General features: G+C 37.8%; 1 protein-coding gene across 1 annotated transcript; it reads left to right on the top strand.

Moving 5' to 3' along the window:
* The first annotated feature begins 2,151 nt into the window (after positions 1 to 2,151).
* Positions 2,152 to 24,204, top strand: LOC148089174 (neuronal acetylcholine receptor subunit alpha-3-like). The gene is made up of 8 exons (XM_087804177.1): positions 2,152 to 2,481; positions 12,957 to 13,096; positions 13,648 to 13,692; positions 15,314 to 15,423; positions 15,940 to 16,147; positions 17,257 to 17,868; positions 21,626 to 21,892; positions 23,653 to 24,204. Exons 1-8 carry the CDS (start codon positions 2,256 to 2,258, stop codon positions 23,776 to 23,778), a joined length of 1,734 nt encoding a protein of 577 aa, XP_087660303.1. The 5' UTR covers positions 2,152 to 2,255; the 3' UTR covers positions 23,779 to 24,204.
* The last annotated feature ends 177 nt before the right edge of the window (positions 24,205 to 24,381 follow it).

Raw genomic sequence — 24,381 nt, 5'->3', positions numbered from 1 at the left:
AAGTATTTTTTCTCACCTGTGTGTGGGAGCAGGTGAAACGTCACCAAAGAACGTCCTGGTTCACTCTCGGCATCACAATCTGACACAATTACACCGATGATGTGGAACTGAGCGTGAGAAATGAGGAGCTAAAATTAAACTCCCTCATAAGGAGTGATAGCGTTTGTAAACATCCACCTGGGTAGCTTGTGATGTGACATTCCTCACGGCTCGTTTAAAAAAAAAAAAACTTTTCTCCATCAGGATTACCGTATGTATGTATATATTTTTTTGACACTTCTTAATCCAGCGTGGATGTTATGGCGAGATGAAGCTGAGCGCTTCAGCAACTCAGACAGCTCCCGGTTGGTTTAAATCTGTCTTGGCGTCATAATCTACGTCACTGTATGTATACGAGCGAGGAAGACGAATCACCGGTGAATGGAATTGCGGCAACGGCTTCCATATTTACTCATATTTCAAGGAAAACAGCATTAAAATGGTTGTTCAGCACCGTCATGACCTATATAGTCACGTCTTTATTTGCTTATTTCAACACTTTATTTTGACTCTTCTGCTTCCTGTTTTCCTCTATCACCGCCCTGAGATAAAAACCTGTCATCTCTGGGTCAAGGTGACCCGAAGACCCGAAAACAAATGGGTTTGTGGTATCCCTTGTGTTGTCTCTGGGTCAAGGTGAACTACCTCCTTGGCTTTTTGTTTCAGACCTTTGGAATCACCTTGACCTTGAGGTAACACAAGGGTTAAAAAAAAACTTGGTAATGACTCAGCGGGGTCTAAAGTTAGTAGAAATTCAAAATAGTGCATCAGAGAGGCAGAATTTAAGCTCTTCATCAGTGTGAAAGTAGAACATTGTGTTATGTATGGTAAAAAATATAATAGACAGAGTGAAAAAAAGGGTAAAAAGTCATTATCATTGTCTTCTTTTTTGGGGGGGAGTAGAGGCATCACCTGATGGTCGAAGTTTCTTACCGGCTTGTCGACTCACCCATTGTCATAATAAGTGATCTGCTTACGAAGCTTCATGAAACAGTGTCATGTTGTTCAGAGGTCAGTAGGTGGCGCCATCAGTTTAAAAATGATTAAGCAGTTGTTCAAAACAAAGGACAATAGTGCAGAGATGGTCATCTAGTGGACTATGAAAATAATGACGGTGCTTCATGAAGCTTCATCAGGACAGTACTAGTCATAATATTACGACTTTAACTCTTGTTGTGTAATTGTTATTTACTTTTGACACCAAATTTTGTTTTTTCTTCATTTAATAATTTATATTTATCAATAATAAATGTACCCTGGTAACCCCCCTCCGCCCTCTACAAGTTGCTTTTGTGGCATTCATCTCGTTTGGTGAAAGTGTACATGTCTGAAGCTTCTCTTTCACCTTCCTTGTTAGATATATCCCTATGACACACAACATTGTGTCCCCTAATAATATTCTGAAAAAGTGTTTCAGTTAACACAATGTTTGTTTGTTTTTTTGTATCACAAAATACACATATACCTTTCATTTATACAAGTTTGATGTCAATCAAATTATTTATTTTATTTATTATTATTTATTATATTACTTTTTCTAAAAATAAAGGTATATATCTATATATGATCACATTTTTTTTTCTGTCGATTGTGACACATCCATTGCATTTGGTAGTGATGTGCTGATGAAGCTTCATGAAACAGTGTCATGTTGTTTGGAGGTCAGTAGGTGGCGCCATCGGTTTAAAAATGATGTTTCATCAGTTTAAAAATGATGTTTCATTAGAACAGTTGTCAGAAACAAAGGGAAATAGTGCAGAGACCGCCATCTAGTGGACTCTGAACATAATGACACTGCTTCATGAAGCTTCATCACTAGCGTCTGGTGTGAACGTTTCTCTTCAGATTTCATGATGATATTATGACCCTATAAATACATTTTTTTCTAAATGTGCTTTTTTCTCCATTAAAAAAAAAAAGACCTAATCGTTTTTGGTTTAATTTTTGCTCAAAAAATAAGTTTTTATCTGGAATAGAAGTAAAATGTAAATGCAAATGTCAATTTATTTGTCATTATATATATATTAAAAAAGTAGCATATCCTTAGTCCGTCATTTCTTGGGGGGGAAAAACTAAAAGTGGTAATTTTGTTTAATTATCTTTAGTTTTATGTATACAAAATTCTAAATCATTTGACGGCGTGCGTGATATCCACGGAGGAAAGTGTCTTGGGTTTCTTTTTTCTTTTTTTTTTCCTCCCCCGTGAGTGGGTGTGGATGGACGCGCCGGCAGGGAGCTCTCGTCTCACAAGGGAGGGACGCAGTCAAGTTGGGATCACACCAGCAAGACGGAATCTTCACGGCACAGAGGAGTCCTCCACGCACGAACCAACACCTCGGACCGTTATTTCTATTTTACGCGCGCCCGAGACGGAGATGCTGCGGGCGGAGACGCCGCCGCTGCTGCTGCTGCTTCTGCTGCTCTCCTGCTTCACAGTTCGAGGTGAGCAACAACAACAAAAAAGTCAATCACCCCCCGGGGTGTCAAGCTCAGGCGATCACGTGGTCGGGATTGTTATTATTGATGTCGAGAAGCGGCTCCACTCGCGCCGCGTCATCAATAGTTGCGCGCGTAAAAGCGCACCATTGCCATCTGACAGTGGATGGAAACTTCAACCCATTTTTTTTTGGTTGTTGTTGTTGTTGTTGCTCTGATTTGAACTTGATTCTGGGATGAAGTGAAGCAACTGTCTGCTGGTCTGAGGCTTAACTAGGGCAACAACATGCATGAGAAATGATGAATGCAAATTTGGCTTGGAGGCAGGTTTTGTTGACAGATGCTGCTTGTTTTTGTGAGACAGACACAATCTCAAATAGAGTTTTACTCATTAAATACTTTTTAGTCTTTTAGCTTGAGGTGTCAACACCGAGAACTAAACAAAAAAAAACGTGTTATCTTTTGTTTTATTGAATCTGGAAAGTATTTTTATGACAGAAAATGAACTTCTTAGCCTCGGGTTATTTTAGTCAAGGTAAAAATACATTTAGTCTCAAACACAAAAGATTTTTTGCAGTCTTTCAAAAGAAAATGTTGTTTGCCACAATTTTCGTAACATTTTTGATAGATACGATGTAATGTGTAGTGACTGTATTATCCAATAGAGGGCGCGCAGCAAGTGCATCTTAAATAGTAAGTCATAGCCCGAGGATTTATTTTATTAATTTATTCTCAGAATATAAAGGCACTAAAGGGCTTTAGGTAGGTTAAATTTTATTGTGATTTGGATTGACTGTTCTTGGACTATGTTTGTAAACTATGTTTATTTCTTTTTTAAAGTTTATTTACATGTTAACCGAATGCAAATTAACACCAACAGCCAAAGAAACTAATCCCAGGTATTTTTTCAGAATATGCTTTGTGAATAAAGATGTTTCTTATTATGATTATAAGAAATAAATCTTGAATTTATGAGAATTTCTTCGTTGGAATAGAAGAATACATCAAATATAAATGCTCCAAAGTATGGAATACAAGTCGCCAATGCTCATTTATTTGTTATTAAGTGATGTAACATATCCATAGTTATTATTTAGAGGGCAAAAGATAACAAAAACCCAGAATTTCTATTATGAGGAAAAAAAAAACGTTAATTCCAAGTTTTGTTAAATGAAGTGTTCAAATTGTTTTGGGGTGGATACGTAAGCCAAAGGGGAGGGGCTTCAACCAGCCAATGAAATGGGTCCAAAAGGTCATCTTGTAACAGAAAGGTTGTTCATGAAAGAATGACATTTGAAGTTAATATAAACAGTTCAAACTAAAGATCAAAAATCAAATGGAAGAATGTTGTTTTTCCGAAGAGATTCTGGTGGATTGGCGATAATTGAAGGCACAGCTGGAGTTAATCAGAGACCGCCGCCTCAGCATCTGACCCCGGGGCCACGAGCGGGAATAGATGCGACGCCTTTTTATTACGCTCTGACATTTCAAAGCTGTAGCATAAACATTCGGCTCGGAGGGCGTAAATCGCACACAATCTGATCGGCGTCAGGATGCCGATAGACTGTTTTTTTTTATGGGTTATCAGTCTGAACACACGCGACGTGTGCGTCTGTGAAGCTGATGTTGTTGGCTCTGATACACACTCGATGAAAGAACTTGAAAGGTTGAATATTATTCTCATTAAAGCAAGTTTTTAAATGTATTCTCGTGGGGAGTGTTGAAGACAACATTCTGTCTTATTTCTTATTTATTTTACAAAATGCCAACCGAAAAAAAACAAGTACTTTAATCCCCCAAAAATACAGTTTTATCATCTGTACAGTAAAGTTGAAGCGGCTGATCTGTAGCAAAAACACACTCTATACTGCATTGTTTTAAAAAGGATAAAGCTATAGATGTGGTGGTGAAGCTTCATGATACAGTGTCATGTTGTTTAGAGGTCAGTAGTTAGCGCCATCAGTTTAAAAAGGATGTTTCATTAGAAAAGTTGTTCAAAACAAAGGAAAATAGTGCAGAGACTGCCATCTAGTGGACTCTGAACATAATGACACTGCTTCATGAAGCTTCACTAGATGAAGCAAGACAGAGCCAGTAGATCTGATGGATGTCATGATTCTCTAACTAGATTATAAACATTCTTTACTATTGAATTATCTTATCATGTAGTTTAGTTGATGCACTATTTTACATTGTTAGGGTAAAGGTTAGGGTTAAGGTTAGGGTTAGGGTCTGCTTCCGTTTTAAAATCTAGTGATGTTTCATAAAGCTTCATGAAACAGCGTCTAATTTTTTAAAGAGCTCAACAGGTGGTTTCTTTAGTTTCCAGCTTTGTCAACCATTCTAAGCAGTAACTAATACAACAGTGAGTGACATCTAGTGGGCTCTGAAAAAAAAGGGTTCATGAAGCTTCATCGACACATCAAACTCTTAAAATGTTTCTCCTATTAGAAACTCTCTTGGCGAGGGCGCAAGAACGACACAACTACATGACTATGAATACAAGTTGAATAAATGGTCGTAACGCGTCGATGAAGCTTCATGAAACAGAAGCCTGCATTTTTTAAGAAACCACTAGATCGCATTCTCTAAATTATAATCTATAGCAAAACTAACATTGAAAGATTATAATAAAAATATGACAACTTCTAGACAGAGTTGGATTCATACTGTTTCCTGTTTGTGTCGCAGTAGGTGAAGCAACACATCTTAGTGTAATTAATTACGACTGTAATAGGAATGTCGCCAAATAAATGACATTGTATTTCACAGCGGCACGTTTAGGTAATTCTCTACAAAATCTAAAACCTCTATATCAGGTGATTGGTTAAAAATATTGGCCAAAATTAAAGCATGTAACTAACCCGCAAAAATGGCCTGTTTGAAATGATGGGATCGTGACATGTTAATCAAATTCAACTACCATTTTTCCGCAGTCGTACTCTCAAGACTTTAGTTCTTAAAGTTTTTGACTACAGAATTCACATTGTTGCGTTCTGAAGAACACGCTCAATCATCAAGGTTTACCCACAATATTCATTTTTATATAATTTTGTTCAGCTTTACGAGCGAGAACGGCCAACGGGGGCACTCACAGTTGATGTATTGTGTGAAATCGGTTAATGTGCCATCTCTGGCCCTAGGTGATCTCCTGATGTGGCCCCTCGTTATTCCGACTGTCTTTTAATGTATGTTTAATGCACGACTGATGATCCGGGGATGTCGACCGAACCACGCGGCGTGTGAACTCTGCTTTCATTTCCAAACCACGGGCCAAGGACGAGAGGGGGAGCAGAGCGATGTAGGGGAGTTAAAAAAGCGTCACAACATCGTAATTATCTTATATTTGTTGTTTAACTTATGCAAGTCGACGGCGCTGTCAACGACCCATGGTTCGTCTCCGGCCGAGTCAAGGACTAATGACTGTTTAATGTTTTGAATTAACCCAGTTTTCATGGAGGCCTTCAGAGGGGGGGGGGGTGCTCGGCTGGTGCTGTGCTCGCGGGATGTCAAAAGCCTTTTGCGCATATTAAGAGTTTATCGTAGCGACAAGATTCGGAGCTGGAGTGTCTCCAGTCGCCGCACCTGTCTCACGTGTTCCTGCGCGACCAGAGAATCCTAATTTCTTCTTCTGACTCGCCGTCGTCACCGCTTTCATCTCTCTGCTCACACGGTTACGTACGTTCGACCTCTTTTTATTTTGGGATGTAGACTTCCACCAAGAGGGTCATCTTTTTGTCACCATCCATCCTGAACAACTCAAAAAAATTGGGTGGTTATTCAGACTCAGTGATGTGAGGTTGATGGTCGGTGAGGCACTGACTCCTTTAGTGTCACATTTACAAGTATATCAACCCAAAAGAGAAGCTTATTCAATTGGCTTCTGGTTATTTTATATCTCCACAGAATTCTTTACACATATGTAGTTTAAAAATATATATGATTTAATTCATATTTCTCAACAAGTCTATATTGAATTGATATTTTGTGGGATATTAGTCTACATCCTCTAGATCTATGGCAGTGATCGTGTGTGGATAAATATTGATTTATAGCTTCATAAACCTGTCCTTTGACATTAACATTAGAGTCATAGTTTAAATATTATGTTTTAATTTATTTAAAGTTACATATTCAAACATGACAGACAGATAGACCCGCCTTTTGTTGCTCCTGATTGGTTAATATTGTGTCAGGCCTTCCGTGATTGGCTAGATTTACGCAAAACTGGAACAATGTTTATTTTGGTGTAAAGATAAATATTGAGTATTAAATGGGTCGATATAAGCGTGAGAAAAACAAACAATATTTTATTTAAGGCCAAAATGTAGTTTTTAAATATTCTATTGTATTTTTTAGACGATGATTCTGGTCTTAATCTTATCTGTAGATAAAGTCCATCATTTTTTCCTTCGCCACACAAGCCTCCGTTATTTTGTTGTAAAAGTCCACCTTATTTCTTTTAGTTTGAAATGTCTCTCCGCCTCAATGGAATGTGACAGAGTTTGTGGAGGCTCATTAGCATGTGCCTCAAATATTGTCTTTTCACTGCGGTTGTATTTCTGATCAGTGAAACTAAATAAGACCCTTACAAACATTAAACTTTAATGCTGAAATAGATCAGCCAGACCGTGGAAAACCAAGACAAATAAACGTATCTGTGAACATTATATTGGCGACATTCAGATATGAACCATGCATCTACGCAGTTTGTGAGGCAATGCGCATTGAGAGGTGAGGCACTGCCTCACATGTCTCCCCCTGACCGCACGACCCTCTCCAGACTGTTCTCAACTAGTGTGTTGTGCAAATGAGTTTCCAAACGCTGCTGTAAACTCTCATGTTTCTTTAAAAAAAAAGAAAAAAGAAAATGATTAAAATCTATCGCGTAACAATATTGAACAAATGGCAAAAAAATAAGAAGTTATTATTAATATCAATATTTTTATACACTTTTACGTTGTTGCTTATTTTAGCTTTTAGGTATTGATGATCTGATGAAGATGGAAAATAGAGCAGAGACCGCCATCTAGTGGACTCTGAAAATAATGACACTGCTTCATGAAGCTTCATCAAACACAAGTAAAAGAGCAAGGTAAAGAAACCGACTTGGAAAGTTAATAGTACCAAAAACAAATCAGTGTTATTTCCCGAAAAAATGTGATAAACAAGAATAAAGAATGTTTGTAATTACGCTGTAACATTATTGACCCTTATTACCTCAGGGTCAAGGTGACCCGAAGGCCAGTGAACAAAAGTGTTTGTGGTATCCCTTGTGTTGTCTCTGGTTCAAAGGTGAACGAGCTCATAAATACATATGAAGTGGTGGCGTTCGGGTCACCTTGACCCTGAGATAACACAAGGGTTAAAAATGTAGACGAAAAAACGAAGGGCTTGAAACCTTATTTATGAATCTCATCTGCAGCCTCTTCCTCTCCACCCCTGCCTCCGTCACTAACCAGAGAGCAAAAAGGTTCTCACACAGTTTCCTCACCGACGCCCCATAAAACGCTCCCTCCATCACTCACCGAGTCAGCCTCCTCCTCTCGCCCTCATCCTTCTCCCTCCATCGTCCTCCTGACTGACAACCATCTCTGGAACAGCAATTCCACGTTGGCTCTGACCTCCATCTCACGTCTTGAGTGCATTAAATATCTCCCGGGATCGAGGTTGCTCGCCTTCAGAGCGACTTTAGTCGGATTCAGCATTCGGACCTGAATTATTCAGTCGGTGTGATCTAGTACATTGAGGTCTCGTGCTGATGTCCTGGAATGAACTTTCGTCACTGTTGCCTGTACAAAACCTTGAAGTGGACCATTAAAAAAAAAAAAAGATTTAAAATATATATATTTTTTAACAGACAACATTGTAAAAAATTAAAGAAAAATCTTGTATATCTTCTAAATTTTAGGCAAAATAATGCTTATAAAATGCAAATTATATATAAAAATTATTTTAATAATCATGCTGATGCAATTGTTTGTTGAATGAAAATGTTGAGCACTACTGGTTTGATGTTGGTTTCATGTAAGGTTCATTTTTGCTTGTGTAACGTATAAAACATTTTTTCCTCTACTATACATTGTGTCATATTGTTGTGTGTTGTGATAAAAAAACAACAACACACAGTCTTTTGTTTTATATACATTTAATATATCAAGAAGTGTTTGTCCAAAATATTATTATTATTATGATGATAAAAGTGATGGTGATGATAATTATGATAATAAAAAACATTATTATTATTATTATTGTGATTATGATGATGATGATAGTGATGGTGATGATTATTATTATTTATTATTATTATTATTATTATTATTATTATGATGATGAAAGTGATGATGATGAAATAAAAATATAATAATAGTTATTGCATCCAATGTCAATATCTAGTTATGCTTGGTAATGTTATTTTAATGTATTTCCAGTTTTGATTTTTAAACAAAGCCATAGAAAACTGATGTTTCAAAAGCAGCGCCTATTTCTGTTTAATTTTTCCTAAAGAACATTTATTTTCAATAAAATAGAAAAAATAATTATATTTATTTTATGTTGTCAATATTAGAATCTGTGATTTTTGTCACCCACATCCAGATGCATGTCGTCTCATGCAAACACTATTTATCTGCAAAAACACTTTATTTTATATATATATCTTAAAAAATAAAAGTCTAGTTATTTTTGGACAGTTTTTTAGAGTAGGCCTAACAGAAACACCTTTTTATTTTCTTTGCAAAAGTGCATGTTATCGTTTGTAAAAAAAGACTATTTCCTTCCTTTAATTTCATTCTTTTTTTACAGGGATTTTTGGTCCATGAATCAATATAAAAACCCTATTTTAAACAAAACACGTCAACCTCTTTTTTACTGACGTGTTCATCACGGCAGCAGCTTAGAACTGCCACGTGGTTGATAAAAAGGGGGATAATTGGAAAGACGCGGTGTGGGCGGGTGGAGGGGAAATTCTGTCATAATTGGATCTTTTATTAGCGTCAGCGAGGAACGCAAGCGAGCGCTATTAACCTATGTGAGAAAATCCTCTTGCTGAGGAGGCGCTGCTCTTAAAGCAACTATTAAAACACAAAATCAATTTAGATTAAGTGGTTAAAAAACAGCATTTCCGTCCACTGCTAGTTTGTATCAATGTTTGGAGGGGAGACGACTAAAGATGAAATTAAAAGTTAAGGATTTGATTTGAAATATTTGTATGGTTCTTGGTAGCCACACAGGGCGCCACCTATAGGCCTATCATTAAAACATTTTTTGAAATGCTTATAATTGTGTTGTACTATTTTTAATGTGATTTACGTGAGGTGAAGCAAGGGTGGTTTAGACTCTCTTTGTTGTCCATTTTATCAAGAAGTGTTGATTAGGTAACAAAACTAAGACCTTTGGAAACAAAGTTAGACAGTGGTGTAGTACACATGACAAGCCTGCGTGTGGTGTTGCGGCGCCCTCTAATGAGGAAAACTGTACGATGCATGAGAGTATGTTAGCATTAGCTTATCAACTGGGATGAACACAGATGCTGTGTGTTTAAATCGCGCTCTTCTCTAAGTGCACTGCTTTACAGTACACTGTTAGACAGTGCACTTACTTCTACTACTTTTCGCAAACCCTTATCGCAACCGGCCGTTGGAACCCTATCACCGACACTTGATAGCGCTTTTCGCCAATCGAAACAATTGAATTTGTTTTACAGAATCAGTATAGGAAGCCTTTATTGCCAGTGTTTAAACACAACACTATATTCTTCTGGAGTCAACATAAAAAAACATTAAAATATTATATATATATATATATTTTTTTAATGAATAATTGCTGTATTTGCTGTGGATAATTTGGAAAAAAACAATTTCCCGAAGGACACCTCCTGAGGGATCAATAAAGTTCTATCTAACCTAACCTAAACTAAATATTGAAAAAAAAAATACAATAAATAATTAATTTAAATTAATTTTTTTGTTAATTTTGTTGTGTTGTTTTGTGGCAAAATAAATGTTTTCTCGAGACATTTACGCCGGTTTCTGCTCCGAAGTAGCATCGTCCGTGATGTATATTTCGTTTACGACATTGTTGTAAACACAACAGTGTTTTCTTGAGTGTTCATAGCGTACTACATTTTCGCACACTGCTCAGTGTGAACTAGTGTACTCAAAATATGAAGTAGGTAAGCGCAGAAGTGCACGATTAGGGACGCACAAGAGATGTGGTTTAGAGACGTTTGCTGCTCATTATTACGGAAGAGGGTGAAGATTTGCGAGAAACTATGGAGTTTAAAGTTTTTTGTTACGACTTTCATGAAGTGTTTCTAAGATTTGAGTGGAAGAAATGCTCAACTAACAGAAACAAAAAGTCTGTTCAAATTAAGTTTTTACTTCACGTCTTGACGCAATTGAGTATATTTTCTGCAGATCAAATTGATGGTTATAATTAGAAGGTAGACGCAGCTAGTGGTGGATTCTGTGGCGTCTATATGGAAGAGGAGGAGGAGGAGGTGATTATCTTCATCGACGCCGCTAACTGCCGTGACTCAGTTGCCTCCGGGGCAGCAAACTGTGTGGGGAATTTTCTTTGATACATTTCCCTTTTGAAAAGAAATGACACAGCAGTATTGAGTGTAGATTCTTCACTGTTTGGAAAAAGGTCTTTTTTAAAACCCCCGAATATTTGAGTTTTTGAAGTACAGAAGTCACGGCCTCGCTATATTTAGCGTTCAGAGTCAACAAGAAGCTGTTATTGAAATGATTTTCTCGGTGCAGTCAGTTACCTTTGCCTTCTGACATCGTCTTCGAGTCCCGTTATAATTGCCCAACTTCAAAGGCAACCATCTGTCATACGAAAGGACTCGCTGTCATGTTTATCTTTTGTTGCTCACGATTCAGAGTCTTGAGTTTAATTAGAACAGATGTAAGTTCATCATTTTTATTTTATTTGTTTAAAAACATGATGCTATTCCTGCTGAAGTGGGTCTGAAGGAGATTTTTTTTAAATATTAAATCACTATTGTTTTAGATGAACTTCACATTTCCATCAGATTCATAAAAATCTAGATTAACTGTAAAAAAAAACAACCAAAAATGCCAAAAAAAACCCCAAAACTTTTCACTCAGGTAAAGAAAGATCGTGAGATGTTTATCATCAAAGGAGCATCCATGTCTTAGATAAGAAGTGATGGTTGATAAAGTTTCCATTATCATTTCCTATTTCGTAAGAGCTCAGTAGGTGGCGCCCTCAGTATAAAGATAATGTTTTAATCTAATCGCTTTGAAAGCAATAGGTTTTACAGCAGAGAGTGCCATCTAGTGGGCTCTGAAGATAAGTATACTGTTTCACGAAGCTTCATAAACAAACAAACAAATAAAGACAACATTTATTTGCACTAGTTAATGTAGCTGCAAAAATGTACTAAGACGACATCATATTAAAATTAGAATATTATTTATACTGTATTTTTACCGATACTTATTGTAATGGTAACAATCGTAAAAAAGTAAAAATAATAAGGACAGGGGAATTGAGAGTAATATTCGTTACAAACTATTATTCAGTGTCATTTGATTACAACTAGCTAGTGATGAAGGTTTGCGAAGCAGTGTCATGTTGTTTAGAGGTCAGTAGGTGGCGCCATCAGTTTAAAAAATCATTGGAACAGTTGTATAAAACAAAGGTAAATAGTTCAGAGACCGCCATCTAGTGGACTAATGACACTGCTTCATGAAGCTACTAATAAAAACTAGGTTCAGATTCATTATTTATACAAATAAAAATTACTTACTTACTTACTTATTTAAATAATTATAACCAAGTAAAAAAACTTTTTTTTTTGGTCAAACAAGAGAATATTTGTCATTTTTTTTAGTGAGGCTTTTTTTTTTCCAACCAGTGACCCAGTGTGAGAATATTACCGTTGCTAAATCCGAAAAAGAATGTCACTGCGTCGACCGCTGCTTCCCGGTTGATTTAGAACCTGCAGCTAATGGGAAAACATCCTCCGGTAGAGCGGAGTAACCAGGAATAGATACTCTCTGAGAGAGAAAGTGTCAAAGGTCAGCGTGGCGCAGATGTCTCCCGAAGATCATGATGGGTTTGTTCCCGGAGAGAGCTGGAACGGGAATGTCAGCGGACGGTTCAATGAGCCCATTTGAACCAGACCAATGACTGAAAGATAATTTCCTGCTTTTGACTCAACCATCTTCGTTTGTATAGGAGGGATTTCAGAGGACAGTTCCATCACCTACATTTGTTGGGTTCTTGTTGTATTTATTTTTTTTTACCTACTCTGTTCCCTCTTATTTTCTCTTCCACATGCATCCCACACTTATAGCATTTTACATCATCTTATTTTGAAAAGGAATTTGGCAAAAAATGTTACAAAAAAACACTAATAGAATCAAACATTCAATATCTTTTGTGTGTTTTAATGTTGTCTTGCCCAAATCATTTTCTCACTTGCATCTCCTGCTGTTCCGCCTCAGATTGCTTCTCCTCCAAGGCGGAGGACCGGCTGTTCAGGAAACTGTTCAGAAGATACAATCAGTTCATCCGGCCGGTGGAGAACGTCTCCGATCCCGTCACCGTGGAGTTCGAGGTCTCCATCTCGCAGCTGGTCAAAGTTGTAAGTCTACAACGCGCAATAAAAGACAGAATTTTTTATTTTTTTAAACTTCACAACTGCTGATACCAACCGATGTATATATAATACACACACAAAAGTTGTCACCTTTGTGATGAAGGACTGAAATATATATCCAACCATTTACAGAAAACCTTTAAAATAATGTATGCGTTTTATGTTTTATGATCCTTAGATTACTTAAAACCCTGTCCAAAACTGTTTGAAACAAAATAAACAAATATTCTGAAAAAAAATGTGCTAATCAATGCTCATCAGCACTGGAGGCGTGGCTTTAGGGGAGAGTCTGAAGAAAGATTGATTTGATCATAAATCTTGCTCAAACCAAGACCTCATAAAAAAAGCACTAAAGCTAAAAAAAAAATAAGAAGTTGACCTGTCCAATATTGACTAACTCTTAACTCTGTAAACAGAAGTTATTAGTTTAAGAGGCCAGACGTTCAGGCGGGGACATGTTCTTGTCTTAACTCACTTGAGGGTGTAAAGTGCTTTTGAAGATACTCGATGTTGATCTTATCTTCTTCTCTCTACAGGATGAGGTGAATCAAATCATGGAGACAAATCTGTGGCTCAGACATGTAAGTACTCACACAGAGACAGAGAAACACAGAAAATCTGCACATTAATGTTGGTAAAACAACACGCAATATATCGATTGCAAATGCTAATTAGAAGCAAGTGATTATTGATTCACAGATAATCAATACTCACATTATTCGTAGTCACGCTTTCCATCTCCTTTCCTGGCGCACTCTGACCTCATCCTCTAAACTAATATTCTTCTCTAACGTTCCCTTGTTTTTGTGACTAGATTGTGGTCCGAGACGTTGAATAGGAAGGTCAGGTGACTCACCATCTCACTTTAGGCAGGGTAAACGCACCTGTGTCATTGGAACAGACTTTGTTTAGCTCTTGTTTGACCCTTTGGGTCAACGACCTCAGCCACTTTATATGCACGTGTGTCTCAGCTGGTTTAAACCAGCTCACCTGGGTTCAAGATTTAGACAACCCAGAGTCTGTTGTACCAACAAGTCAGACAAGCCAATCGTTCATCGAGGGTTAGCCTTAGGGTCTAGGAGTTAGAGTTAGGTTTAGGGGTTAGTTGGGACTTAGGGTTTGGGGTAAATTTTAAGCTTAGAGGTTAGAGTAAGGAGTTAGGAGTTAGGGTAAGCATTAGGGTTAGGGTTAGGGTTATGGTTAGGGTTAGTGCTAGGTTTAGGGTTAGGGATAGGGTTATGGGTTAGGGTTAGGGTTAGGTTTAGGTATAGGGTTAGGGTTAGGGTTAGGGTTAGGGCTAGGTTTAGGGTTAGGGTTAGGGTTAGGGTTAGGGATAGGGTTATGGGTTAGGGTTAGGGTTAGCATTAGGGTTACGGCTAGGGTTAGGGTTAGCATTCGGGTTCGGGTTCGGGTTCGGGTTTGGGCTAGGTTTAGGGTTAGGGTTAGGGTTAGGGTTAAGGATAGGGATAGGGTTATGGGCTCTGCAACTTGGAAATTGTGTCCCTTTGATCATAACCTGATCTCACACCTATTTTGGAAAAATTACTACAGGGATCCATCTCATATTTTTTTTAGTCATTATTCCTCATCACTAGCTTGATTTTAATAAACATATTCCATCATCTATTATTCTGAAAATAATGTAATATAAATAGGACGTCCCCCACATTTTTCAAAGCCCAAGTATTTGTTGAAAATTATATTTCGATTGGTTTATTTAAGGGTTAAACACTTCAATAATCAGCCCTTCACTCTTCCCATGAATAAATCCATACATTATGGCTCGTCCTATTTAGAATCTCAACCCTGCATATTGTAAATTCCCCCTTCGTGATGAGTGAGCGAAGGTACTGTAGCATGAAGTAGTTAATTAAAGCGCTCTCGGGTCATAACTGGGTATTAATTCGCCTCCCTAATGAATGGGTTCCTCTTGAATGCCATGCAAATAGCCAAGAGTAATGGATTCCTCGGATCCTTAAGCTTCACCTGCCGGTTTGTTGACAGAAAAGCAAGTCGACAATCCGTCCCGACAACTCCGACATCACTCATAGACGTCGAGGGAAATCCCTGTGTGAGTTTAATTAACTACAGTGTTATCCATCGGATGGAAGCAGCGAGGTTGCATACATACAGGTTGTGAACATGGATCGATGTGCCGCAGATCTAGAGGTTTCTTTTTTCTTATCGGTTTCATATCCACAGATTTGGAACGACTACAAGCTGACGTGGAAGCCGGTGGAATTTGATGGGATAGAGTTCATTAGGGTTCCGTCCAACAAGATCTGGAGACCTGACATTGTTCTCTACAACAAGTAAGGAGACAATAAAATCAAATCATAAAGAAAGTCTAAAACAAAAACACAATATCCAGCACTCAATAGAGCGAAGACCTCTGCCAAGCAGCTCAATTTCTAGTCATACAATTCCATATTTTTGTGTAACTAGCATTACTGCGCTTCATTTATTATTATAATATAATGTAATATTACTGTGACGTGCCTTTTGCTAAACAACAGATAGATCATCTTCAAGTGGTTAGTGGATCCAGATGGTAATAAGAACACTTACATCTTGGCCAAGGGAATAACGAATATAAGATCTTGTGTAACTATACCTTGGATTTCTAAGAGTCATGTGACATCATTTTATATATCCAACAAATTAAAATATTCTGTGTCATGTTTTTCCTGTAAAATATAATGTGATCTGACTAACATTTCCTCCTTTTGATATAAGTTTTATATTTAAAAATTTCGATTTTATTGAACTCAATATATATTTTTCCATTTTCATTAAATTTCTACACATGTTCCTCTCACTGAATCCAGTGCTGTCGGGGACTTCCTGGTTGAAGACAAAACCAAAGCACTGCTGAAATTTGACGGCACCATCACGTGGGTGCCCCCGGCCATCTTCAAATCGTCCTGCCCGATGGACATCACCTACTTTCCCTTCGACTATCAGAACTGCTCGATGAAGTTCGGCTCCTGGACGTATGACAAGGCTAAGATTGACCTGGTGCTCATCGGTTCAAAGGTCAGCCGAGGTCCTGTGTCGCTAGTCATAGGAGACCAGCTTCTGTATTCTTGTCTTTTAAGTGTTGCTTCATTGTAAGAACGATTATTTAAAAAAAACTATTTGATGGTAAACCTGAAAAACAACTGCAGTATTACAGGTAAAGCAACCGACTGTTTGTTTAAAAAGGCGCATCATTTGCTCATTTCGTAACTAAACAGGAGAAAACATTTTTCTTGAATCTTTGATTTAGTTTTCCCCGACTAGGCCTACTCTGTTGCGATTGGTCAAGGGTTCACCAGCCTCCATTACTCACCAATCTAGTATTTATAAAGAACATATAAATAATTATGGTTATTTATTAGATTAGAAATGATCGATTACGTTATATCACAATATTCTTTTCCTGATCCTTTATCGATAGTACTTAATCGATTATATATACAGGCTTTCAAATCACAATTTATTTATTTTACCATAGCTCTCTTAGGATTCCAGTTAATAAAAAAATAATTTGATAATTTTCATTTATAATTAACATGTAAATATTCACAGCATCTTTTTTTTCCATTTTGTTGTTGCAATTAAACGTCTTGCCGCTAGATGGCAGTGGTCATTATGTCGACCGCAGCCAAAGGCACAATTCAATCCTGTGAAAATTGACTGAGAACGAGAGGATACAGTCGACTCCAGGTGCCTTTAAAGCCGATGTTTGGACTTTTTTTTTTGGTTTAAAACAAATAAAAGCCGTTACGACTTCGTCAAGAGTCATGTGGTCTGTAGATTATGCAACACCAAGTAGTCAAGTACTCGGACAATACTACAAATATATACTTTTTCCTATAGTATCTTATCTTTGCCCCTGTGTCGTAATATCTTGTATCACCAGATTCTTACCAATACACACCCAGACAATAACCATTACTTACTTACTTACTTTCACAATAACTGTGCTAGCTGTTAACCTTCGAAGGTGAAATGTACCACCTCGTAACACTTTTGATATTTAGCAGATTAGAATCTAAATTCTGTGGGGTTAACTAAAAATACATCTAGATCAATATTCATAGAGATGTACGCCCGTGGCGGGTTTGGCTGTTCAACCGAGCTCTTGATGTTTCCATCACCAGGTGAACCTGAAGGATTTCTGGGAGAGTGGCGAGTGGGAAATCATCGACGCTCCCGGCTACAAACACGACATCAAATACAACTGCTGCGAGGAGATCTACCCGGACATCACTTACTCGTTTTACATTCGGCGCCTTCCACTCTTCTACACCATCAACCTCATCATCCCCTGCCTCCTCATCTCTTTCCTCACGGTGCTGGTTTTCTATCTCCCGTCCGACTGCGGAGAGAAGGTCACGCTCTGTATCTCCGTCCTGCTCTCCCTCACTGTGTTCCTCCTCGTGATCACCGAGACCATCCCCTCGACGTCTCTGGTCATCCCACTGATCGGAGAGTACCTGCTCTTCACCATGATCTTCGTCACACTCAGCATTGTCATCACCGTGTTCGTGCTCAACGTGCACTACCGCACGCCAATGACCCACACCATGCCCTGCTGGGTGCGCACAGTGTTTCTCAAGGTGCTGCCGAGGTTCATGTTGATGCGGAGGCCCATTGATGCAGACGGCAAAACTGGGGGGTTGGACGGCAGTGGGGAGGCAGGCGGAGCTGGAGGGGGAGGAGGAGGCGGAGGAGGGAAAGGAGGGAAGAAGAGGAAGAACAGTTTGGTGCAGGTAAGAATTCAACATGAGCCATAAACCGTACACCATCAGCTGCCACGCGTTCCTGTGGTTTGTTATTGTTTGTTGTGATCCTTTTTCTTGTTTTTTTTACCCTCACAAAAATGTTGTTTTTCAGGAAGACATTTCTCACACTAGATCGGGGTTTACCCAACTTTTTTGGGATCTGTCTGCGGGTCACCCCTGATCTAAATAGTCCAAAACCTCTGGATATTTTCTCCTGATTCAAAGTATGTGTCTTAGTTGATAGATATTTAAAGTCGTCCCCCCCCCCCCCTCAAGTAGCCCCCCTATAAGATAGAACCTAGGACTACTACCTTTTAAATAACTTTTTTGATGATTGGTTCCACTGTGGAAGTACATCAGTTCCTTCAACATTTTAATCAAATTCAATAGTTTGTATATTGAAAGGTCACATTTTTTAAAAATTGAATAATGTAATTAAATAATTGTATATAATGAAAGGTTGAATTAACCTTTGTACTTAATAATAATTGAATTGAGAAATGTAATTATTTAATTTTTTGCACGTAAAGTTTTGAATTAGAATTCCAATAATTGGAAAAAAAATACATTTTTACATACAAGAAGAGGAAGAACAGTTTGGTGCAGGTAAGAATTCAACATGAGCCATAAACCGTACACCATCAGCTGCCACGCGTTCCTGTGGTTTGTTATTGTTTGTTGTGATCCTTTTTCTTGTTTTTTTTACCCTCACAAAAATGTTGTTTTTCAGGAAGACATTTCTCACACTAGATCGGGGTTTACCCAACTTTTTTGGATTTACTCCAAGGACGTGACTCGAAGGACTACCATCAGTTTATCACGCAGTTGTGAAATAACATTTTATTAATACACAAATTACATGTATGGTTCTCTCACCCAATGGGGTAATAAAAAAGGGAATAAAATCCAACATGATAAGATGTCTGCGGGTCACCCCTGATCTAAATAGTCCAAAACATCTAGATATTTTCTCCTGATTCAAAGTATGTGTCTTAGTTGATAGATATTTAAAGCCCCCCCCCCACATATCCACCCTATTAGGTAGAACCTAGGACTAATACCTTTTAAATAACTTTTTTGATGATTGGTTCCACTGTGGAAGTACATCAGTTCCTTCAACATTTTAATCAAATTCAATAGTTTGTATATTGAAAGGTCACATTTTTTAAAAATTGAATAATGTAATTAAATAATTGTATATAATGAAAGGTTGAATTAACCTTTGTACTTAATAATAATTGAATTGAGAAATGTAATTATTTAATTTTTTGCACGTAAAGTTTTGAATTAGAATTCCAATAATTGGAAAAAAAAAAACATTTTTACATACAAGAAGAGGAAGAACAGTTTGGTGCAGGTAAGAATTCAACATGAGCCATAAACCGTACACCATCAGCTGCCACGCGTTCCTGTGGTTTGTTATTGTTTGTTGTGATCCTTTTTCTTGTTTTTTTTACCCTCACAAAAATGTTGTTTTTCAGGAAGACATTTCTCACACTAGATCGGGGTTTACCCAACTTTTTTGGATTTACTCCAAGGACGTGACTCGAAGGACTACCATCAGTTTATCACGCAGTTGTGAAATAACATTTTATTAATACACAAATTACATGTATGGTTCTCTCACCCAATGGGGTAATAAAAAAGGGAATAAAATCCAACATGATAAGATGTCTGCGGGTCACCCCTGATCTAAATAGTCCAAAACATCTAGATATTTTCTCCTGATTCAAAGTATGTGTCTTAGTTGATAGATATTTAAAGCCCCCCCCCACATATCCACCCTATTAGGTAGAACCTAGGACTAATACCTTTTAAATAACTTTTTTGATGATTGGTTCCACTGTGGAAGTACATCAGTTCCTTCAACATTTTAATCAAATTCAATAGTTTGTATATTGAAAGGTCACATTTTTTAAAAATGGAATAATGTAATTAAATAATTGTATATAATGAAAGGTTGAATTAACCTTTGTACTTATAATAATTGAATTGAGAAATGTAATTATTTAATTTTTTGCACGTAAAGTTTTGAATTAGAATTCCAATAATTGGAAAAAAAAAAACATTTTTACATACAATAAGAGGAAGAACAGTTTGGTGCAGGTAAGAATTCAACATGAGCCATAAACCGTACACCATCAGCTGCCACGCGTTCCTGTGGTTTGTTATTGTTTGTTGTGATCCTTTTTCTTGTTTTTTTTACCCTCACAAAAATGTTGTTTTTCAGGAAGACATTTCTCACACTAGATCGGGGTTTACCCAACTTTTTTGGATCTACTCCAAGGACGTGACTCGAAGAACTACCATCAGTTTATCACGCAGTTGTGAAATAACATTTTATTAATACACAAATTACATGTATGGTTCTCTCACCCAATGGGGTAATAAAAAAAGGGAATAAAATCCAAAATCCATGATAAGATGTCTGCGGGTCACCCCTGATCTAAATAGTCCAAAACCTCTGGATATTTTCTCCTGATTCAAAGTATGTGTCTTAGTTGATAGATATTTAAAGCCCCCCCCCACGTATCCACCCTATTAGGTAGAACCTAGGACTACTACCTTTTAAATAACCGTTTTGATGATTGGTTCCACTGTGGAAGTACATCAGTTCCTTCAACATTCTAATCAAATTCAATAATTTGTATATTGAAAGGTCGCATTTTTTTAATTTAATAATGTAATTTAATAATTGTATATAATGAAAGGTTGAATTAACCTTTGTACTTATAATAATTGAATTGAGAAATGTAATTATTTCATTTTTTGCAAGTAAAGTTTTGAATTATAATTCCAATAATTGGACTTATATTTTGAAAGTTAAATATATAGTTTTTAATGTGTAGCCTATTCAATTCAATAAATAAATGTTGGTACAATAGTGCCACTAGAAAATTCCAAAATAGTTATTATGAACCTACTTATTTAGACAAAAAAAATGTGTCCCCTTTATTTCTCAACATCTGTGGTTTTAAAGCGTTACATATTACACTTTTGCGCTCAGCCTCAACGTTTGGTTTCTGACGTCACAGGATCAACTTGTTTGCCGGAGCCCCCGCCAACACAGCCGCCAACAACGAGTGATTTAACCCAGTCGGTATATTTCCATACACCCTTTAAAAGGGTCCGACAAACTTGCTAAGGCAATTTGCTATTAATCCCATCAGGTATTGCAATTAAAAGGGGGGTCAAAATGTTTGTTTATCCTAGTTTTCTACATCTGGTTAATCACTCAGTTATTTGTATCTCTGTCCGAAAATGCATTTTGTTGTTGATCATTAGTGATGGGGTGACGAAGCTTCATGAAGCAGTGTCATATTGTTTAGCGGTCAGTAGGTGGCGCCATCTGTTTAAAATTGATGTGATGTTACATTAGAACAGTTGTTCAAAACAAAGGAAAATAGTGCCGCAATCTAGTGGAAAGTGAAGGTAATGACACTGCTTCATGAAGCTTCATCAGACCATCACTACTAACCAAGAAAGATATGAAAACGGTACATAGTGACCTGTATGAATGTTAATACACATGGCAAGTCCTCAGAAAAGATCTTGAAAGTAGATTACAGGGACCAAAAATAGACATTAAACACACCTGACTGGAATATATATATACAGTAACCTCAATCTATCACGGTGCCATCTGATAACAAACCTGTCAAGAAAGAGTACGAGTCTAGTACGTGACAGGAGTGGATGTGTCTGGTTCCCCGTGTCTGACATGTCTCTGTGGTTGTGGTTCCAGCAGGTAGCAGCAGGATCTCTTAACTCTCTGGAGTTCGGTGACAGCAAGCTGTCGTCCATGGAGCGCTGCGCCGGCAAGAAGTGCTCCTTTCACCATTCCAGGGAAACGATAGAGACGACCGACACGGGCAACATGACGCGACAGATGAGTCTGCAGAGCATCAACTCGGTCGTGGCCTTTTCGGCGCTGTCGCCGGAAGTCAAGCAGGCTGTCGAGAGCGTCAAGTACATCGCCGAGAACATGAGGAGCCGCAACAAGGCCAAAGAGGTCCTTATGCCAATCTTAGAAACGATGCTTATTGAATTAAGCTACATTTGCTCTTCTGTTAATATGAAATTACTTAATGAAATCTTGGATATTTTTTTCGTAGTGATGGGCTGGAATTCTGACCGGCTCTAGTAGAAGAACTCACATTTCTCAGATCCTTAAAACTCTTCACTGGCTGCCAGTTTCTTTCAGGATCCATTTTTAAATTCTTACTTTCAGATCTATTCATGGTCAGACTCCTCCTTACATCATTGATCTGATCCAGCCTTACACCCCAGCTCGGGCTCTGAGGTCTGTGGATCAGAATCTACTGATGGTTCCTGAACACGGTTCAGGACCAGAGGAGAGAAATCCTTCCAGGCTGTTCCTCCTAATTTTTGGAACGATCTTCCTCTGTGTTTGATGATCTACTGACTCCTTCAAGAAACATCTTAAGAAATTCTTTCAGGCTTTTCCCTGATTATCTGGGACTCCTGTGTTTGTCTTATGTGTCTTTACCTTTTAAGTATATATTTATATATATTTATTGTGTATTGTTTTTGATTGTTAAAAGCTTTTTGTGACCCTGGCCTAGAAAGACACTTTACAGATAACCTTTACTTACTTACTTGACCCAGAGATAACACAAGGGTTATATCATTTCAAGGAGCCTTTTAAAACAAGTGAATTGAGACATTTGAATATTTTCAAAACAAAAGCATGTTTTTTTCACATGAGGTTTTAAATTCAAATTCCAATAATTTAATTATTTTTTTTATTTAGCCTTTTAAATTCTATAAATAAATGTTGGTATAAAAACGCCTTTGGAAAATAACAAAAGAGTTATTAATAATCTACTTGACCTTTCAGCCAATCGTGTGGCACACAGATGATCATGTGACAGTGTGACTTTCTGTGGTTTCAAAAAGCTTATATTACATTTCTCTTCAACCTCCACTTGTCGGGGCTGATATTAGGGGCTGACCATATGTTCTCAACAATCCTTTTTTATATTATTTCAGGAATTAATTAATTAATTTTTTTAATGATAATATTTGACAAAATTGATTTAAAAAGTATAATTAAGGGCCTTATTTGATTTGTCTTTTCTACTGATGGTCTCGTCACAACTTGTAAAGTGACGTTAGTAAGCTAACCCTTGAAATAGATGAGGAAAAAACATCGCCCTGAAAATATATCAGGTTTGCGTACTCTTATCAGCTGTTCAGGTTCACCCGAGTGCAACAGATCCAAAAGATGGCCAAAGGACATTTCATGGTTTTTACCGTTTTCCATCGGAATTCTCCAACGAGTGTAGTCAAGAGTCAAGAGTTCAGTGAGGAGTCAAGAAACTTTAAATAACACGTCGGGGCTCCTATCTAAAGCATACGTGCTCGTTGAATTATGCATTTATGTAAAAGTAGCAGGAACACAGCAACAGCGCCCGTGCTCTCGGGGAAGGATAGCGCGCCGCAGGAGTTAACAATAGTGTCAGTTACCCCGAACTGTAATTCTAGCTGTGAGCCGCTCTCCTTCCTCTCGCCTTCACTTTTGAACACAGTGGGTGATCGCTCTCCGTGGAGCAAAACTCAAGCCTTTGTTATGTAAAACTCTGGGCTCCGTCGGTTTTCCGACGAATCGGGCCGTCACTGTGATTACAGCCGTTATTCCTCAGCCCTGGATGATCTCGACAAAACTTTCTTTCGCGCTCGTCCAATGTTCTATTTTGTTTTTTTGTGTGTTTAATCCCACACTTTCCTTCTTTTTTTTTTTCATCGCAGGTGGAGGACGACTGGAAGTACGTTGCCATGGTGATCGACAGAATCTTCCTGTGGGTGTTCGTGACCGTGTGCGTCCTGGGAACGGTCGGCCTCTTCCTCCAGCCTCTGTTCGGCTTCGTCTCGTAACCCACCGGCGCTGAGGTGTCGCTGAGGTGTCGCCGAGGTGTCGCCGAGGTGTCGCCGAGGTGTCGCCGAGGTGTCGTCTGCACAAGAGACTGAGCGGCCAATCAGAGGAGACGTTTGTGGATCACGAAGCACATTTAGAGTTTTGCTTTTTCTGTCTCTTTTGCAAAAAGAAAAAATCTTGGACACTGACTAGATCTTGAAAAGCCTTTCTTAAAAGCTCATGACATATGTTTTAAAAATGACACGATAGCGAGTCGCCCAATGTTAAAGATAATAAAGTCTATTTGACGATTCAATGTTATTCTTCACCAGTGACACCTTGCAGGAGACCTTCATGACATACATGAGTCATCAGCTACAGCAAATGTAACTTTTAAAAACATATTTTCAAGTCAACATTAAAGGGCAACTAATGTGAAAACCAAACTCTGACTCACTTTGTCTTTTTTTTCTCACATTTTCCAAACATTTAATTGGAGTTGAAAATGATTGATTAGATCCACTTCTTTTCTTCCGACCTAAACTTTCTGCCGCGTCTCTCCGATAAATTTTTATCCGATTTGAAACATTCAAACTTTTATCAATTTGTCTTGTTCAGGAAAT

Source organism: Callionymus lyra, chromosome 1 (genome assembly GCF_982586985.1).
Source record: "Callionymus lyra chromosome 1, fCalLyr1.hap1.1, whole genome shotgun sequence".
Classification (NCBI taxonomy): Eukaryota; Metazoa; Chordata; class Actinopteri; order Syngnathiformes; family Callionymidae; genus Callionymus; species Callionymus lyra.
The sequence above is the reverse complement of the archived record's forward strand: the minus strand, read 5'-3'. Positions and strand labels throughout refer to the sequence as shown.

What these genes read in the sequence shown, in the direction of transcription:
- LOC148089174 (XM_087804177.1), top strand. Translation starts at nt 2,256, where the DNA reads ATGGACGCGCCGGCAGGGAGCTCTCGTCTCACAAGGGAGGGACGCAGT. An exon ending in CTCCTGCTTCACAGTTCGAG is followed by an intron (nt 2,482 to 12,956) that starts GTGAGCAACAAC and finishes GTTCCGCCTCAG; the next exon opens with ATTGCTTCTCCTCCAAGGCG. An exon ending in GCCGCAACAAGGCCAAAGAG is followed by an intron (nt 21,893 to 23,652) that starts GTCCTTATGCCA and finishes TTTTCATCGCAG; the next exon opens with GTGGAGGACGACTGGAAGTA.